This window comes from Ahaetulla prasina, chromosome 2 (genome assembly GCF_028640845.1).
Source record: "Ahaetulla prasina isolate Xishuangbanna chromosome 2, ASM2864084v1, whole genome shotgun sequence".
NCBI classification, from domain to species: domain Eukaryota; kingdom Metazoa; phylum Chordata; class Lepidosauria; order Squamata; family Colubridae; genus Ahaetulla; species Ahaetulla prasina.
Window position 1 is genome coordinate 132,302,894 of NC_080540.1, and position 20,769 is coordinate 132,323,662.

General features: G+C 45.0%; 1 protein-coding gene across 1 annotated transcript in view; it reads left to right on the plus strand.

Moving 5' to 3' along the window:
• MYCBPAP (MYCBP associated protein) overlaps positions 1 to 20,769 on the plus strand; it is a 50,938-nt gene that overhangs the window by 26,199 nt on the left and 3,970 nt on the right. The window contains exons 14-18 of the mRNA XM_058172455.1: positions 15,207 to 15,527; positions 15,907 to 16,028; positions 17,905 to 18,020; positions 18,271 to 18,380; positions 18,898 to 19,080. Coding sequence (XP_058028438.1) covers positions 15,207 to 15,527; positions 15,907 to 16,028; positions 17,905 to 18,020; positions 18,271 to 18,380; positions 18,898 to 19,080 — 852 coding nt within the window. The remainder of the gene's footprint in view (positions 1 to 15,206; positions 15,528 to 15,906; positions 16,029 to 17,904; positions 18,021 to 18,270; positions 18,381 to 18,897; positions 19,081 to 20,769) is intronic.

The window sequence follows — 20,769 nt, forward strand, 5'->3', positions numbered from 1 at the left end:
GGGGCCAGGTGTTCCGAAAAGGACACCTGCCGCACGGACGGCTCGCCAGGGGTCTCCCAGCCGACATACAGGACTGTGGGGACCGATGCTGGCGCGTCCTAGGCTCGGCGGGGTTCGGAGGCCACAGGCCGCGGCCATTATTTTGGTCGTCGCCTGGGCCGCTGTGCCCGGTGACACCGGGGCATTGGATTTATAACTGCAGCAGCCTGGTGGTGAACAGGGCACGGAGAAGAATTGAGGAGGAGAAGGGAAGGGAATATCGGTGGCGTGGTGGAGTGCTCCGGAGTGCGGGGGTTTTCTCCCTGCGGTTGGAAGGAGCACGAGTTATTCTGGAGAGGAGAACTTAAAATAAGAAGATTACGGTTTTGTGGAGCTCTGGAGAAGAGGTGATGGAGAAATTTAGGAGGGATGGTTTGAGGCCCCCCCTCCTTCTGGGGAACAGTGGTGGCGTTCAGCTTCCGCCTTCACTATGAGAATTTTTATGGCATCACTTCCCTTCCGCTTCCTGGGTGTCTAACTGTACTCTGGGCCCGTTGCTCCTGTGAGTGCCCCTGGTGGATCCGGAGGAAATTACAAGGATACTGTGCCTGCCTGAGGATTTTGTATTTTTTTTTAAATGGCAAAGGTCAGAGACCAACTGCTGGAGAGATGGAGAATTTTGGAAAAGTTATCTAATATGGACAAGAAATTGGATGAAATAAGAGCAGAAATTGTGACTATCCAAAAGGATTTAAAGGATACTCAACAAGTTTCAGCAGAAAACAAGCAGAAAGTGGAAGGTTTGGAGGGTGAGATGCGGGCAGTGCAGAAAAGAGAGGAGACGACAGGCAATGCTGTGCTTGGACTACAGATGGATAAAATGTCTTATTTCCTTAGGTTTCAAAATTTGGAAGAAGTGGACCAAGAAGACTTGAGAGATGTTGTGACTAAATTGTTGGGAGAATTTCTTGGGAGAGGTGTTGATTTCATGAATTGGGATGTGGATCGAGTTTATAGAGTTAATTGCAATATGCACGCACGCATGCAGTTCCCAGAGGTTCATGTCAAATTTGTGAGAAGAGGCGAGAGATGAAATTCTTAGAAAACATAGGAGTGGGGCACTGATTTACAGGGGCAGGAGATAGCCATTCTGAGGCAGATTCCCAGACAGGTACGTGAAAAAGAAAGAAATATTATTTTTGTCAAGCAAATTGTACCAGAAGGAGTGGGCTTCAGATGGCTGATGCCAGAGGATTGATGATTTTCGGGAGGGCATTACGAAAAAATCAGTACAATTGCGGAGGCTACGGCCTATGTGGAGGAACACAAAGCCCTCCTGGAATCAGATGACCCAGGAATTGAAGAAGGGAGGTTATAGATCATGGGAGGAAGCGGCTGCCGCTGTTGCGGCCCTGGAGTTGGGTCAGGCTGAACCCAGAGTTCTGAGATCCAAAACTAGGAAGTGATAAAGATATTTGGGATTGTGTTGGTTTTCCTTATTCTCTTTGTACGATATTCTGTTTATTCTTGACTCTTCTTTATTACGTATTTAAAATTTGTAAACTTAGCTACTTATGTCACCTGCTTGCCATATGGCTGTTGTATGTGTTAAAAAATTTGAGTAAAATTCTTATTTTAGATAAGAAAAATGAAAATTTACCATACCTGAAATGTATTTGTATAAACCTTTTTTGACTAATAAAAACTTTTTGAATATAAAAAAAAAAATCAAGCAATCTTCTTCTGCATCTTAAAGAATTTTATATTTAATACTTGGTTTTTCATTTTGCCATATAAATCTAGGTATGCATTTTGCCATTGCCATTTTTCAAAACAGATATTGTTTGAAATAAAAAAAAAATCTTCCTAGGTAACACATTCATTTTTACCACAAGAATTCTTCCAACAATGATAATTGTAACTTTTCCTGTCTTATTAGATCTTCCCTACTTGTAGTAAACTTCTATTAACATAGATTCAGGGAGTGGCTTTTGAAGAGCTCAGTTGTGTGCCCCTTGTTGGACTGACAAAGGAAATAGGCATGCCCAATCAGCAGGCAACTTGTGAGATCTTTTGTTGCACTGCTAGATTGGGAACAACTTCATTGGTCAAGGAGCAGCCTAACTGGTCCTTGGGACAGGATTTCTAGATGTAGAAAGAAAGACCAAAACATAATTAAGGTCTATTTTTGAAGCATATGAAGAAACTGTTTGTCAATTTAGCCATTATATTGCTGGTTTCTCCCTCCCACATTCCCAATTTCAGCTGGATTAACTGCTGTGGACACTGGGAAGAATTTTAGAAGAACGACATTCTTATACACAGCCATTTTCCTTCAGTTGCCAATAATTTTTTCTTTATAACAGTTTACATACTAACCACTAACTTTCCATGAGCATTTTCATGCCTTAAAATTGTTTTCATCTGTTTCCCCATCTTTAGTTGGCATTGTACCAAAAGGCACAAATTCACCTATTTGCTCCATTTTTCTGTCATTTATGCATAACTTGCATATTTTTTCCTTTGATATATTAACATTCAGATTCAAAATGTTTAGCTAATTTTGCTGTGAATATTAATGGGTTTTGAGCCAACACGTATTTACCTTCATATCTCAAAAGTATTTTGCTTTGGGATTCATGTTTTACAATGCTGGGCATCTCTGTTCAGGCTTGCTGTGTTTATTTATTTATACTTCACATTTCTAAACTGCCCTTCTCCTTAAAAGAAGAACTCTGGGTAGAGTACAGTAAACCATTGTAATATAAAATAGTATATAAATAATTAAAAAATTAAAATGTTAGAGTTAAGATTTTGAGTTAAAAACATATATATATATATATATATATATATATATATATATATATATATATATATATATATATATATATATATATTTGTTTTCTGAGGTTTTCACGGGTGTTTGTATATAGGTCTTTGGTTGTTCGGGTTTTCTCCCACGTAAAATTGGAAGTGTCTTGGCGACGTTTCGACGAAGTCTCATTCGTCATCTTCAGGCTTCAGCTTCGTGCTTCTGGGAGCAATGTGTGATCGCAGCTGTTTCTTCCTTTTAACTGCTAGTGGGGGTTTGAACTGATTGGGTGGGAGCTTGGCTGTGCTCTGATTGGATGGGGTTTTGGTGCTCTGATTGGCTGGGGTGTGTCCTGTGTTGGTGGGGGCTTCGTTGTGCTCAGTCTAGTCTGTGCTGCAGGGGGATTTGAGCTGGTGAGCTGCATAGCTGTTGTTTGGCTTTGTGGTCGTGCTACATCTTCATAGTGGGTGTCAGTCTGCTGCATGTATGGATTGGAGGGGTTTGAAATGGCTAATGTTGCAGCTGCGGTCTGGCTTCTGGTCCTTGGTCGTGCTTCATGATCAGTGTGGGTTTGGGTCTGCTTTCTGGGTGGATGTGCGGTGGTGACATCCTGTGTGGACCTCGTGAGTGTGGGTCTGGTGTCATTCCTCGTGTTAGGGACTTGTTTGTCAATAAGGCGGGTTTCAAATGGCTGGTAGGCGGGAGGTGTCATCTCGTTTGTTCATGCTGTGTGGGCGTTTTTCTATCTCAATGGCTTCTCTGATTATTCTGTTGTTAAAGTGTTCAGTTTTGGCGATAGTTCTGGTCTTTTTAAAGTCAATATCATGTCCTGTGACTTTAAAGTGTTGGACCAGGGAAGAAGATGGTTCCTCTTTTTTGAATGAGTTCTTGTGTTCTTCAATCGTGCACTTATTCTTCTGTTGGTTTGTCCAATGTATGTGGTGGGGCAGGCGGTGCATGGGATTTCATATACTCCTTGATTTTCTAACTCAATTTTGTCTTTGGGGTTTCTTAGGATGGTGGATATTTTTCTGTTTGTGCAGAATGCTGTCTTGATGTTGTGTTTGTGGAGGATCTTGCTGATTCTGTCTGTGGTGCCTTTTATATATGGGAGGAGGGCTGTGCCGTTTTCTTGTTCTCTGTCTTGAATTTTAGTGGGGGATTCTTTTTGGATTAGCTTGGTAATCTTATTTGTTTTGGAATCCATTGGATGTTAGTACGTTAGTGAGAGTGTCTAGTTCGGGTTTTAGGTGTTGTTCATCAGCTAAGCATTTTGTTCTGGAGATGAGTGTCTTGGCTCTGAGTTGATCTGTGCTGGGTGGTGGTGTGAGAGTGCGTGCAGATAGCGGTTTGTGTGTGTTTTCTTCTGGTAGATGGTGTGTCCTAGGGAGCCATTGGGTTTCTGTAGACTAAGACATCCAGGAAGGAAGTTGGTTATTAACTTCTGTTTCCATGGTGAACTGTATTTTGGGGTGTAGGCTATTGAGGTGTGTGAGGAAGTTGTCAAGTTTTTCTTTCCCGTGTGGCCAGATTATGAAGGTGTCGTCTACATATCTGAGCCAGAGTTTGGGTTTGTGATCAGATTTTTCTAGAGCTTGGGTTTCAAAGTGTTCCATGTAGAGATTGGCAATGACAGGTGAGAGGGATGATCCCATGGGTGCTCCTTCTACTTGTTTGTATTTTTGTCCATTATAGATGAAGTATGTGTTGGATAGGCAGTGGTTGGTCAGATCTAGGATGTGCTTGGGGGGGTTATATTTGTTTTGGATAGCTGTCAAGGCTTCTTTGATTGGCACTTGGGTGAAGAGGGATATGACATCAAAGCTCACGAGTAGGTCGCTGGGCTGTAAGTTTTGTTTCTTTATGATCTCTATGAACTGGAATGAGTTTTTTACGTGTGAGGTGATGGATTCTGCATAGGGCTGTAGTTGTTTGGCGAGAAATTTGGCTAGGTTTTGTAGAGGTGAGCCTATGGAGCTGACTATGGGTCTGAGTGGGGTTCCTTCTTTGTGTATCTTGGGGAGGCCATAGAGCTTAGGGCATCTGGATGATTTCTCTCTGGGAATGATTCTTTGTTGGATTTCTTCGCTGATGGGGGAGGCTTTTATTTTGGATCTAGTGGTTTTTTCTAGGTAGGTGGTGGGGTCTGTGTTTAGGGGCTTGTATGCAGGATCTTGGAGTAGGTTGGTTAATTTGGTTTGGTAGTCAGATGTGTTCATAATAGAATAGAATAGAATAGAATTTTATTGGCCAAGTGTGATTGGACACACAAGGAATTTGTCTTGGTGCATATGCTCTCAGTGTACATAAAAGAAAAGATACGTTCATCAAGGTACAACATTTACAACACAATTGATGATCAATATATCAATATAAATCATAAGGATTGCCAGCAACAAGTTATAGTCATACAGTCATAAGTGGAAAGAGATTGGTGATGGAACTATGAAACGATTAATAGTAGTGCAGATTCAGTAAATAGTCTGACAGTGTTGAGGGAATTATTTGTTTAGCAGAGTGATGGCCTTCGGGAAAAAACTGTTCTTGTGTCTAGTTGTTCTGGTGTGCAGTGCTCTATAGCGTCGTTTTGAGGGTAGGAGTTGAAACAGTTTATGTCCAGGATGCGAGGGATCTGCAAATATTTTCACGGCCCTCTTCTTGATTCGTGCAGTATACAGGTCCTCAATGGAAGGCAAGTTGGTAGCAATTATTTTTTCTGCAGTTCTAATTATCCTCTGAAGTCTGTGTTTTTCTTGTTGGGTTGCAGAACTGAACCAGACAGTTATAGAGGTGCAAATGACAGACTCAATAATTCCTCTGTAGAACTGGATCAGCAGCTCCTTAGGCAGTTTGAGCTAACCACCGTGGCGTTGCCCTTGTCTGCTGGTAGGATTATTATGCTGGTATCTTTTTTCAGGTTAAGTAGTGCTGTCTGTTCCTCTTTGGGTAAGTTGCTTTTGGGTGGCTTGCTGGTGCAGAGGATGTTGGAGATCTCGAGTCTGATTTTGTTAGCGTCATCGGGGTTGATTTTGGTCAGGCTGGTTTCAACTCCGCATATAATGGTTTCGGTGGGGATGTATTTGGGAGTGACTGCAAAGTTGAATCCTTTGGAAAGGACATCGGTTTCAGCTTTAGTGAGGATCCTATCTGAGATGTTATGCACTGTTTGTTTCATGTGTTGCTGTGAGGGTGGAGGGGTTTGTTTCTGGCGTTCTTGTAGTCTTCGGAGTGTGTTGGTGTGCGTGTCTGTCTTGAGGGTGGTCTGTGTTTCGGCTCTCCAGACGGCGAGTTGTTTGGATTTGTCCCAAAGTGCAGGGTGCATCTTGTTGCTGAGTTTGAGGTGAAGTGTGAGGAGATCTTTGTTGATTTGATCTAGGAGGAATCTTTTTGTGTGAAGTTCATTTCTGATTAAGGCCAATTCTGTTCTTTTTAGGATGCGTTTGGTGGCTGCAGAGTTTTTTGCTAAAAAAAAGGAAGAAACAGCTGCGATCACACATTGCTCCCAGAAGCACGAAGCTGAAGCCTGAAGATGACGAATGAGACTTCGTCGAAACGTCGCCAAGACACTTCCAATTTTACGGAGAAAACCCAAACAACTAAAGACCTACATACAAACACCAGTGAAAACCTCAGATATATATATATATATATATATATATATATATATATATATATATATATATATTTGTTTTCTGAGGTTTTCACGGTGTTTGTATATAGGTCTTTGGTTGTTGGGTTTTCTCCGTGTAAGATTGGAAGTGTCTTGGCGACGTTTCGAAGTCTCATTCGTCATCTTCAGGCTTCAGCTTCGTGCTTCTGGGAGCAATGTGTGATCGCAGCTGTTTTTTCCTTTTAACTGCTAGTGGGGGTTTGAACTGATTGGGTGGGAGCTTGGCTGTGCTCTGATTGGATGGGGTTTTTTTGGTGCTCTGATTGGATGGGGGTGTGTCCTGTTTGGGACACCCCCCCCCAAATACCAGCCATTTGGAAACCTGCCCTTATTGACAAACGAGTCCCTAACACGAGGAATGACACCAGACCCACACTCATGAGGTCCACACAAGATGTCACCACCGCACATCCACCCAGAAAGCAGACCCAAACCCACACTGATCATGAAGCACGACCAAGGACCAGAAGCCAGACCGCAGATGCAACATTAGCCATTTCAAACCCCTCCAATCCATACATGCAGCAGACTGACACCCACTATGAAGATGTAGCACGACCATGAAGCCAAACAACAGCAATGCAGCTCACCAGCTCAAATCCCCCTGCAACACAGACTTAACTGAGCACAACCAAGCCCCCACCAACACAGGACACACCCCCAGCCAATCAGAGCACAAAAAAACCCTCATCCAATCAGAGCACAGCCAAGCTCCCACCCAATCAGTTCAAACCCCCACTAGCAGTTAAAAGGAAGAAACAGCTGCAATCACACATTTCTCCCAGAAGCACAAAGCTGAAGCCTGAAGATGACGAATGAGATTTCGTCGAAACGTCGCCAAGACACTTCCAATTTTACACGGGAGAAAACCCAAACAACTAAAGACCTACATACAAACACCAGTGAAAACCTCAGATATATATATATATATATATATATATATATATGTATGTATGTATGTATGTATATATATATATATATACTGTACTTTTCCACACCGGGCCACACCAACGAAGCTGTCAAAGTGCTGTCCCGGTGCCTGGAGGCCGTACGGGTCTGGATGGGGAGAAACAGGCTTAAGTTCAATCCCTCCAAGACAGAGTGGCTGTGGATGCCGGCACCCCGGTACAGTCAGCGGCAAGTGCGGCTGACTGTTGGGGGCGAATCATTGGCCCCAATGGAAAGGGTGCGCAACTTGGGCGTTCTCCTGGATGCACGGCTGTCCTTTGAATACCATTTGGCGGCCGTCTCCAGGAGAGCTTTTTACCAGGTTCGCCTGGTTCACCAGTTGCGCCCCTTCCTGGACCGGGATGCCCTATGCACGGTCACTCATGCTCTCGTGACATCTCGTCTGGATTACTGCAATGCTCTCTACATGGGGCTTCCCTTGAGGAGCACCTGGAGGCTCCAGTTAGTCCAGAATGCGGCTGCGGGGGTGATAGAGGGAGCCCCTCGTGGCTCCCATGTGACACCTCTCCTGCGCAGACTGCACTGGCTGCCTGTGGCCTTCCGGGTGCGCTTCAAGGTTTTGGTAACTATCTTCAAAGCGCTCCATGGCTTAGGGCCGGGTTACCTACGGGACCGTCTGCTGCCACCGATTGCCTCCCACCGACCTGTGCGCTCTCACAGGGAGGGACTCCTTAGGGTGCCGTCTGCCAGGCAGTGCCGACTGACGACACCCAGGGGAAGGGCCTTCTCTGTGGGGGCTCCCACCCTCTGTGGGGGCTCCCCCAGACTTCGTCAACTTCCTGACCTTCGAACCTTCCGCCGCAAGCTTAAAACACATCTATTTATTTGTGCAGGACTGGACTAGGATTTTAAGTTTTAAATTTAATTTTACGGGGTTTTATTGTCTTAATTGTATTTTTAAATTTTGGCCTTTTCAAATAAGTTTTTTAATTAGTGTTTTTATCTTGTATTATATTTGTATTTTATCGGGCTGTAAACCGCCCTGAGTCCTTCGGGAAATAGGGCGGTATAAAAATTTGAATAAATAAATAAATAAATAAATAAATAAATAAATAAATAAATAAATAAATAAATAAATAAATAAATAAATTTATTTTAAGGAAATAAGAATAATTAACCCTGTTAAAAATTGGTTGACAAAGGGAGGGCTGCCATGGCACTAATCAACCCAGCAAGTTTGTGCTCCTTTGGGCTCCCCAGACCCATATTTTAACCCCTTTTCAGAAACCAGGAAAGTGGGAACTCACCTCACCTTTGGGGCAGGATATTCCATAGGGCAGTGGCAGCAGCAGACAGTGCTGTTTTCCTAAATCCCACCAGTTGGAGTTCTTTAACTGACAGGTTCTGCAACATACTGTCCTAGCCTGGCCAGATGGGATGGGCTGATGTAATGGGATGAAGCTGGTTCCATAGGTAGCCTGGCCCTATGCCATGGAGGTCAGTGGTGGGTTTCAAAATTTTTTACTACCGGTTCTGTGGGCGTGACTTGGTGGGCGTGGCATGGCTTGGGCATGGCTTGGTAGGCATGGCAGGGGAAAGATACTGTAAAATCTCCATTCCCACCCCAGTCCAGGGGAAGGTTACTGCAAAATACCCATTTCCTCCCGATCAGCTGGGACTTGGGAGGCAAAGAATAGTTGGGGCCAGTCAGAATTTTTACTACCGGTTCTCCAGAACTGGTCACAACCTGCTGAAACCCACCTTGATGTACGTCATTATAAGTCATCATCAACACCTTAAATTAGAGTTCAGTGGGCCTTGTTCCTTTTCACTAAGATTTATTCCAAGGATGGATAATCCATTGGGCATGTGTGTCCTTCTAATCCCATTTTTTGTGGTCCAAGAGCTTCCAGCAACACAGTATCAAAATTCATTGCTAAGTTGGTAAATAATAGCTGTGAGGGCTAGCTTTGGAAGAGCTAGCCCTCACAACAAACAGCCTGAGATCAGACTCAGTAATAATTGTTAGAACAACAATTCATAGTTTTTTTCCTGGATCTCCCATCCAAAAGCAGAGCAGTCGTATCAGTCCATAATATTGTACTGGGATGGGGGAAAAGAGGTACAAGATTAGTACTTGAAATAAACATTGTAAAGTTGCTGGATTTCTTCTTTAACAGGTTTTTTTAATTAAACATAGCTTTTTAAAAGGTTTGTCCTAGAATCACTGCCTGTGAGGCTTCTAGTTCTGTTATTGGCCAGCGGAAGCCCATATGCAACTGCATATATGTAGTCCAGCCAACTGCTCCTTTTAAGCATTTGCAGCATAAAATAAATTCTGAAGACCCATTTCTGTGTGTGTGTTTAGTCTAGAACTGCTTAGTCTAGAACTGGACAATACCAAGAAACTTTATAATAGTAAAATAAAATGTAAAACACAATGTCTGCCATAAAGTTGCTTTCCCTAGAATTGCAGACTCAAGTTATATACTGAAATGTATTAATATTTTTCCTACATATTCCGATAAGAAAACATTTCTTACTTACAAAGTACATAAAAAGTGTGCCTTTTACTCTGGATGGGAAAAGTAAAAGAAGGGGTAATGATAAAACATATTTCTAAATGGTGGATGGTAAAAAGGAAGTAATGTTTATTTTAGAATTCTACCGTAGTTATTTTAAAGTGGTATATGAATAGATATACTAAGTACCAGTGTAATAGGAAACAATGCATTCAGAGTGCTAAAAAGAGAAATGTAATATGGACACCTGTTCTTTGTCTTTTCTTTATTAAATCAGTTTACCGTATATACTCGAGTATAAGCCGAGTTTTTCGGCACGTTTTTTGTGCTGAAAAACGCCCCCTCGGCTTATACTCGAGTCTACCCTTGCAGAGCCGACCCAGGGAGAGGGTTTTTTGCCCTCGGGAACAGCTGGGCCGGCAGGACGAGCCCAAATGCTGCCGGCATGCTTTGCCAGCTCGGCCGGCTCGTTTTGGGGCGGCGGCTGGCCTCCGGCGTTTTCTTCCGCCGCTTTTTGATGGCGGCGGCGGTGGTCGGCGGAGGCGGGGCGGAGGGGCGTTCGACATTTCGCCCCTCTCACTCGTCCTCCTCTTGCCCGCGGTGGGCGGAGGCGTTGTCACTCGCCTCCTCTCCGAAATTGAGTGCGGCGGCGGCGGTGGGGGGGGGGGTGGAGGCCGCCGTGAAGTGCCGGCTGGGGGAGCCCGGGAGCCAATCCCGGGCTCCCCCAGCCGGCACTTCACGGCGGCCTCCCCTGCCGCCGCACTCAATTTCGGCTGAGAGGAGGGCGAGGTGACAAACAAATAGAGTTCTTCTCGCCTTGGCGTTTGTCACCTCGCCTCCTCTCCAGCGAAATTGAGTGCGGCGGCGGTGGGGGTGGGGAGGCCGCCGTGAAGTGCCGGCTGGGGAGCCCGGGAGCCAATCCCGGCCCCCAGCCGGCACTTCACGCGGCCTCCCCACCCACCCCACTGCCGCCGCACTCAATTTCGGCTGAGAGGAGGGCGAGGTGACAACGCCAAGGCGAGAAGAACTCTTTATTTGTTTGTCACTCGCCTCGGAGGCGGAGGCGTTGTCACCTCGCCTCCTCTCGAAAGCCGAAATTGAGTGCGGCGGCAGTGGGGTGGGTGGGGAGGCCGCCGTGAAGTGCCGGCTGGGGAGCCCGAGCCAATCCCGGCCCCCAGCCGGCACTTCACGGCGGCCTCCTGCCGCCGCACTCAATTTCGGCTGAGAGGAGGGCGAGGTGACAACGCCTCCGCTGGCGAGAGTGACAAACAAATAGAGTTCTTCTCGCCTTGGCGTTTGTCACCTCGCCTCCTCTCGAAAGCCGAAATTGAGTGCGGCGGCAGTGGGGTGGGGAGGCCGCCGTGAAGTGCCGGCTGGGGAGCCCGAGCCAATCCCGGGCTCCCCAGCCGGCACTTCACGGCGGCCTCCTGCCGCCGCACTCAATTTCGGCTGAGAGGAGGCGAGTGACAAACAAATAGAGTTCTTCTCGCCTTGGCGTTTGTCACCCTCGCCTCCTCTCGAAAGCCGAAATTGAGTGCGGGCGGCGGTGGGGGTGGGTGGGGAGGCCGCCGTGAAGTGCCGGCTGGGGACCCCGGGAGCCAACCCCGGCCCCCCCCACCCGGCACTTCACGGCGGCCTCCCCCCCCCTGCCGCTTCGCACTCAATTTCGGCTTTTCGGAGAGGAGGGCGAGGGTGACAAACGCCCCCTCCGCGGGCGAGAGTGACAAACAAATAGAGTTCTTCTCGCCCCTTGGCGTTTGTCACCCTCGCCTCCTCTCCGAAATTGAGTGCGGGCGGCGGTGGGGGTGGGGAGGCCGCCGTGAAGTGCCGGCTGGGGAGCCCGGGATTGGCTCCTGGGCCCCCAGCCGGCACTTCACGGCGGCCTCCCCTGCCGCCGCACTCAATTTCGGCTTTTCGGAGAGGAGGGCGAGGTGACAACGCCTCCGCCCCACCGCGGGCAAGAGGAGGACGAGTGAGAGGGGCGAAATGTCAACGCCCCTCCGCCCCTCCGCCGACCACCGCCGCCGCCGCCATCAAAAGTGGCGGAAGAAAACGCCGAGGCCAGCCGCCGCCCAAAACGAGCCGGCCGAGCTGGCAAAGCATGCCGGCACTTCAATCCCGGCTCCCCAGCCGGCACTTCACGGCGGCCTCCCCACCCACCCACCCACCCCACTGCCGCCGCACTCAATTTCGGCTGAGAGGAGGGCGAGGTGACAACGCCTCCGCCCCACCGCGGGCAAGAGGAGGACGAGTGAGAGGCGAAAATGTCGAACGCCCCTCCGCCGACCACCGCCGCCGCCGCCGCCATCAAAAGTGGCGGAAGAAAACGCCGAGGCCAGCCGCCGCCCAAAACGAGCCGGCCGAGCTGGCAAAGCATGCCGGCACTTCAATCCCGGCTCCCCAGCCGGCACTTCACGGCGGCCTCCCCACCCACCCACCCACCCCACTGCCGCCGCACTCAATTTCGGCTGGAGAGGACGGCGAGTGTGTCAAACGCCAAGGCGAGAAGAACTCTCTTTATTTGTTTGTCACTCTCGCCTCCTCTTACTGTCCTCCTCTCGCCTCGGAGGGGCGGAGGGGCGTTGTCACGAATACATCCCAATAAAATGCAAAGGTTTCAAAGCATGTTTTGGAAAAGCAGCGAGGATGGGGAGAATGCTGCCTTGAATGTGAAAGAAACGTGGAAAACTCCAACTACAGTATAAAAAAACATTTGCACTCAGTACTTTTTATTTTATTTTATTTTTGCCAAGTTTTCCCCAGGGTTTTTCCCCTATGGAAATTGGGGAGGTGGGGAGAAAGAGGTGAAAAAGAAAAGCCTCTTGGAAAGCGGAGAAATACGGCAAGAACAAACAATTTCTCCCCCCGAGAGGGGGGCAGGAGGAGGAGGAGGAGGAGAGATGGGGGCATTGCAAGCTAGGGTGGGAAGAAGGAGGAGGAAGAAGAAGGGAGGCAAAAGAAACCGACCCTCGCGCAGATCAGCAAATTAGCTTTCCTTCTCCAAACCAATTTTTTTTTTAAAAAAAAACCCGTTCTACCCAGAGCAAATGGCAAATAAGCAGCCCGTTTTGAGTCTGATTATTGTTTCATGGTGGTTGCCCTCTCTGATCTCCTTGTACATGACAAGGCACCTCTAACCCAGCGCTTTGTGTTTGTTATTGGTAATTCTCCTCTCCCTTCTTCCATTGGAGTCCTCTCCCCTTTCTTTCCGAACGGGGCGGGCGATTTACCTTCTCTGCCTCTTTTTATTTTCCTGGAGGTGGAGGTGTATTCCTAAGGATGCCTTCAGTGCTGGGGAAGGAGCCGATCCATGGAGGGAGGCGGCGCTGCCGAGAAGCCGCTGCTTACAGAGGCGAAAGAGCCAGGAGACCTTGGCATAGGTGGGCGGCTGGTGTAAGGCAGGGCAGAACCTTCGACCCGCAAGGATCCCGGGAGGTGGGGGCGAAGAGAGGCAGAGAAGGAGGAGGAGGAAGGAAAAGAAAGAAAGGGGAGTGAAAATAAGAGCAGTCCGAGCAATAAATAAATATTGCTGGGCTGCTTTCCAAAATCCTCAGCACGGAACTAAAAGTTGCAAGTGTTTTGTGAGTTCAAACAGTCCCTTCAGACTAACACGTTTCATTAAAAGATACAAAGTTTGGTAAACTGAAGCTCGCTCTGTCCAATGCAAAAAAATCATCATCATCATATAATAATAATAATAATAATGATAATAATAATAATAATAATGATGATGATAATGATAATGATAATAATAATAATAATAATAATAATAATGATGATAATGATAATAATAATAATAATAATAATAATAATAATAATGATAATGATAATAATAATAATAATAATAATAATGATGATGATAATAATGATAATAATGATAATGATAATAATAATAATAATAATAATAATGATGATGATGATGATGATGATGATAATGATAATAATAATAATAATAATAATAATAATAATAATAATAATAATAATAATAATATTCAGCCGTGCTTCGCTTTGATGGCAGCCTGACGTAAAATGGGGGGCAGGGGGATACATACACGGTTAGGGAAAAATAACAAAACAATGTTTTGGGCTCAATTGCAGTCTTAAATTGAGGACTACCGGTACTTGCAATTTGAACCTTATTGGACACTTCATTCCTGGAGGGTTTTTAAAGAACAGACTGGACAATCCTTTGTCTGAAACAGTATAGGATCTCTTGCTTGAGGAGTGGGGACTGGACTAGAAGATCACTGTTAGTTTGGGATATGTTCAGAGCCCACACATCTGATGACATAAAAAAATTGGCAAAGTCATCTCAAGTCACTTTGGCCGTTATTCCAGGTGGGCTTACATCTGTATTGCAGCCCCTAGATGTCAGTTTAAATAAACCTTTCAAGGACCATGTGCGAAGGATGTGGCATGAATGGATGACATCTGGTCAAGCTCGTCTGACAAAAGTTGGAAATCTGAGAAAGCCAGACATAGAACTAATAGCACAGTGGGTTCGTGATGCATGGGAAGATATTCCAGAGGACATGGTGCAACGTGCCTTCAAGAAATGTGGCATTAGTAATGCTATGGATGGCAGTGAAGACAGCGCATTGTATGAGAGTGACAGCAGTGATGATGACGACTGTGAACTCAGTGATGACGACAACGTATATGCGGATAACATCACAGAAGCTGAAGTAGCTGAAGCTCTGTTTGGACAAACAGATGATGAGGAGGAGAACTCCAGTTTTGAGGGATTTTAGCTCTCGTTAGCTTGGTTGCTGTTACTTTTAAAGATACTGTATTTTTGATACCATATTCTTTTTGGGGACCCCCTTTTGCACTTTTATTGTTTTTCGTTCAAATAAATATTCGTGTTATTTTACTTGGCTCTATCTTTATTTTTTACATTGACCAGTAGCTGCCTCATTTCCCACCCTCGGCTTATACTCGAGTCAATAGTTTTTCCCAGTTTTTGTGGTAAAATTAGGTACCTCGGCTTATATTCGGATCGGCTTATACTCGAGTATATACGGTAAATTAAAAAAAATGAACCAGTAAGAAGCAAAACACAAGTTGTTGACTGAAGCATGTTAACACCTGATGATCCATGAAATTTACATAATAAACTGTTGCCAAGGTATCTGATTTTTTAAAATAATAAATTAGCATGCTCCCAGAGCAAATATGGAGCCACTTTTTGTTTTATCTATCAAGATACGTTCAAATTCAGAAAGGTCTCCATCACAGAAACCTTGATGAGAGGATGTGTCAGAACCAGTTGATTCCTTTTATGTCACTTTATTTGTCATCTCTCTCCTTACAGCTGCATTACAATCACCAAGTTGTAAAGGGGCTTCATGAATTGTGGAACAGAATTATGAATCCTCAACCTGTAGAAGTGTATGTGGAGGAAGGACAGAGAAAAAGCACGGTCAGTGAAATTTCTCCACCCAAGAGTAGTGCAGACTCTCAGAAGAGTCCTGAGGATATCCGTAAGAGTCTTTCCTCGCCTACTTCCATAGCAAAGACCCTTGGGTTGGAAGAACTGGTAGATGAACTGAGTAAGACTGACATAGAAGAAGTGGCCCAAGTAGAGGAGGCACCTCGTGTGGAATGGAACCTTTCGGTTGCTGATTTTAGGCAGGTATGTGAACGAGGTTTCTTATTCCTCAGTCTGAGAATATTCAGAGAGAATCCCATCCTTGTGCCAGGATATCCAATATTTTCTAATATGGAAAATGGTAAGATTTCAACCTTGTCCATAGGGATCTTTTTTCATTCAAGTAGTCTCCCTGTTGGTGAGTGTAGGAAGAGACATTTGGAAGCCCCACTAACTGTGCCTAATTTCACCAGCATTACTATGGACTGAAATAAAGGGAGTTTGGTGCCTCTCTTTTGTTCAGGCTGCCACTTTATAATTTCAGGCATTATGATCTCGGACTGACTGTAAATATTTGTAGTTCTGCTTGTGTTTATGTGTGCATTTTAGAGAGAGAGTTTGATATTGATTTCTATTTCTTTAGACGTTGCTGACAGTCCCTGAAGAAGAAGAACGGGAAGTTGCCCTAGCTCAGCTCAATAAAGCAGCATTGGAACTTTGTATTACTCCCCTGACAACTCAGGAAGATCTCTTCTACCAGATATGGTATGGTGTATAGGAGCAGGCTGTTCCACCCAATGCTTTGCATACATAATATTGGCAACAAAAAATATTAAAATAAACCCATTGTACAATTGGTGAGCAAAGATGCAGGGTAGCTAACAGATCTCATTTATTTTTTTTATTCCTCCAGACAGCTCAGAACAATATCCAATTGTTGTTCTGTTCCATCTTCCTTTATGACCTGACATCAACCTTGTAAGGTCGATTAGTAGAAAAGATAGCATTTAGGTTTGGAGCCACAAATCAGTTTTCTGGCTGACTAATCCCAATTCTCTTTTTTACTCCACCATTTGCATACTAATTCACAGATTCTATTTTCTTCTCTAAGGAAATACCCTTGATTTATTAGCTAGCAAGCTTCATTTAGGACTTATCACCCCAGCCTGTTCTTGGTAACTTTTGAAGCTTCCAAGATTGTGTGGTTTAAGTTTTGTAGCAAATAGCAAGGCAAATTTCTATGTTTTTTTTAAAGAGAGAGAGAGAAATACACAACTAGTGTAGCATCCTTTATTTTAACTCTCCAACTTCCAAAATGCTTTTTAAAAAAAACAAAAATGGTCATTTTGTGCCCCAAATGATATCACTCAGTGTCAATTCCCCAATGTCTTTGAAAACCATACAATGGCCTTAACAGCTACAGTCCTGTTCACCAATGTCCACTCCAATTTATGGATCTGTTATTTGGAACATCAGGAACAACAAACCTATTCTGTATAAAATATTTACTTAGCTAGGAAATAAATTTGCAGTTGGAATTGCGAACCTGAATAATTCAGTAAAAATGTTGATGGGTGGTTCACAAATAAACTTATTCACTGTTTTGGACAAATCTTTGTTTTCACCCTAAACCTCTTTCAGAATTCCAAAGCCCTTGTAAAATACGATCTTTGCAAATTTTTAAATAATAATAACAACAATACCTTTTTCTTTAAAAAATCTTTTTTGCTTTTTAAATGTTTACAACAGCAAATTATGATGAGGCTTTGCCAGAATTTGATCCTTTATATTTGCTTAGCCATTGCTTTTGGAAAGCTAAGAAGAAGGTCAGCAAAATCAGAAGAAACCAAGAGTTTGACTTGCAAATCTCATTAAGAGTTTCATCCCCATCCCTGCAAACATTTTCTTTCCTTAATAGATTCTTGAAGAGCAGCAGTTCTCAAAATGGAAGTAGACATGTTAAATATAGTCTCTGAATATTTTGTGAAGAATGAATTAAATGAAAGGCCCTCAAGGGATCCAGCCATACAGTGACTCCTGGGTCTCCACATAGTTTGTTATTCTAGCCGTACATCTTTCCATTGTTAGAGGGATTATTCTGCTGTTTCTCTGCAGTGGGCTTTTAGATCATTCACTTATCCCCAGTGATGAAATAGGTATAAATTAATTCTCATTCCTAGAAGCTGTCCTGGACATCCGTGTATGAGTTAATACTCCATGGTTGCCACTTTCCATTCTAAGATGACGCATTGATATTTTTTAAAGGAAATGGTTGGGCAATCAGATTCTCCCACTGGAAGTTTTGTGTATAAAACGCTTGTTCTGTTCCCAAATCTCTGTTCCTTATACATGGATTATTAATTAAGGTACAAGGTGAATAATCATATCTGATGCAATTGGCATCTCTTTTTAATTACATTTATTCTGAAAACAAAAACCTTGTGCTACACATCTCACATATTTAGGAAACAGTGCCTTGGGAGAATAACTCAAAAATGTTTTACTTAAATTAGCAACAGCAACAGCTCTTGTAAATTTGGGTCTGGCTTTGATTTAGAGAAAACCATAAAAAAGCAATGACAGAATTTTGGCTTGCTCTCCTTTCAAAGAGAAATAAAATCAGATTTCTTTCCCATATTAGTTTCCAGTTGTGGAGGGAAGTAATTGATGGGCTGGTGAACTGCTCGTTAGTGCTCAGGTCTCTGCTTGGTATGCCCGAGAAAGACACTTATGTTGAAACTGCTCCAGAAGAACTAGGTAAGTTTGCCTATCAATTCAGTAGCTCTGACTCTAGGAAAATGTACAGGTAGGCAACATTAAGAATGGTGGACAGTCCCTGCTTGATTCAGATATAAAGTCAATATCATCCCTCTTTCCTAAATTGCATTTTAACTTTTATTAGTGTTTCCAGCTTACTGCTTGCCAGAAGGTGGTTTCACTAATCAGAAAGACCAGTAAAATAATTGTTAATCCTAAATGGAAGAAATTTATTTTGCTTATTTTCCAGCTGATGTAAAATCAGCTGTTGCAAAGGCTGTCAAAGAAGATCGAAAAGTTCAGAAAGAAGATAAGAAAGCTGCTTCGAAGGAAAAGGAAAAAGGAAAGGCAACCAAAGAGGTAACTATATAATTGGTACCTTCAAAATTAATATAGAAAATGAAGCTTAATCAGATAAAACTTCATTATGCAATCTATTTCAGGCTGAAGACTACATTTGGCCTGTGGGTGGTAAACATAGAACTTCAATGCAAAACATAAGCGAAATTGAATTGAAAAGTGGGTGGAAGCAGGAAAAAAACACTTTATTTGATTTCATTTGAATTTAATACACATTATATCAAATAGATTAAAGAATTAGTGTGATTACCTTCCACATATCCTTCCAGTTTCCCTTAACCCACATTAAAAATTACAGGGTAATAGCAATTTGGGGGTGATATTATATAAGGTTCTGAGAGTTCAGATTTCACATCTATGAAATAAATGAAAGATAAAAAGAATTTTATAGGGGTTTTTTTCATCTGAATTAACCCTTTACTGAGAGTACTTTGGTTTCAGATATACACTGTGGTATTTGAAGCTATCCAAATCATATTGTTCTGATCTCCGTTTGGTATAATTGCATCTTTCTTAGCAAGAACGGACAAATAGCAGAAAAGGCAAGGGAAAGGAAGAGAAGAAAGTAAGGACTCTCACGAAGGAAACAAAGGATGCGATCTCTTTTTCAATTGAATCTTCAGAAGCAGAACTACAGTTACGCAGAGAACAAATCGATCCAATTGTGCAGGAAAAATACCGTGAAAAACTCTATGTTGAAGTAAGTTTGTATATACACCTTACAATAGGAAAAATACTCAACCACAAAACAAAACTCACAATAAACCAAACAAAACTTACAGCAGCTCCAAATTTACAAGAGTAAAAAGCCTGAATGAACAGAAAAGCCTTTACTTGATACCAAAAGAACACACTCCTTGGTGCTGGGCAAATATTACTGGGAACATTCCAGTTACTATAAACAGTGGTGGGATTCTGCTGGTTCTAGGCGGTTCGGCCGAACCGTTTGTTAAATTGCTGGTTCGCCCCACCCCGCCCCTCCCCTCCCCACCATTACTTACCAGTGTCGGGTGGGCAGGGAGGTGCATGGATCGGGTGGGCAGCGGCCACAAGCTGCTGCCCACCCGATCCATGCTTCTCGCTGCCCACCCAATCCAAGCGCCATGCGGCCGCCGACAGAAGCCTGCCTGCATCCAAGCGTCTCTCTAGCCAGCGATTAAAGCGCCTCGCTGGCCACGTGGCCCTTCCTTTGCTCCTCCTCCTCTTCTGCACCGATCGCGAGCAGAATTCCCGGGCTCACGTGATCCTTACTCGACTGAGGGAGGTAGGGTAGGTGGGGGGGGTCTCTCCGCGCGCCGTGGTAGCCCCGGCCTCCCTCCCTCCCTCCCTCCCTGTCACGTGGTTACCGGTTTCTGGAAACACGTCACGGGGCGCGGGCCTGGCTCCTCCTGCATCTTGCCCGTTCAGAACTTTGTTTTGAAACCAAAGCCAACCAAACCAACCGCATGGGGGGCGGGAGAGTCGCCGGGGCTTGCAGGGGAGGGGGCCAGTGAGTGATTTCCCCCCACCAGGACTGTTGGGGAGGGGAGGGGGGATTTGGAAATGAGAGGCGGAGGGCGGGACCTGGGAGTCCGCGGAGAGGGGCCTTTAAACTGGGAGGTTTTTTATGCTTCTTTGCGGGAGGGGGTCTTTCCCACCGCCTTGAAAGAGGCGGTGGTGAGACCTCTCCTCAAGAAGCCTTTCCTGGACCAAGCTGTTTTAGGAAATTATCATCCAGTCTCCAACTTTCGTTTCACGGCGAAGATTGTAGAGAGTGCGGTGGCATGTCAACTACCCCAGTACCTGGATGAAACCGTCTATCTAGACCCGTTCCAGTCCGGCTTCCGGCCTGGATACAGTACGGAGACGGCTTTGGTCGCCTTGGTGGATAATCTCTGGAGGGCCAGGGATAAGGGTTACTCCTCTGCCCTCATCCTATTAGACCTCTCAGCGGCTTTCGATACCATCAACCATGGTATCCTGCTGCGCCTGTTGGAGGGGTTGGGAGTGGGAGGCACCGTTTATCGGTGGTTCTCCTCCTACCTCTCTGACCGGATGCAGACGGTGTTGACAGGGGGGCAGAGATCGACCCCGAGGCGCCTCATGTGTGGGGTGCCACAGGGGTCGTTTCTCTCGCCTCTCCTGTTCAACATCTATATGAAGCCGCTGGGTGAGATCATCAGTGGTTTTGGGGTGAGATACCAACTGTATGCTGATGATACGCAGCTGTACTTTTCCACCCCAGGCCACCCCAACGAAGCTATCGAAGTACTGTCCCGATGTCTGGAAGCCGTACGGGTCTGGATGGGGAGGAACAGGCTCAAGCTTAATCCCTCCAAGACAGAGTGGCTGTGGATGCCGGCACCCCGGTACAGTCAGCTGCAGCCGCGGCTGACTGTTGGGGGCAAGT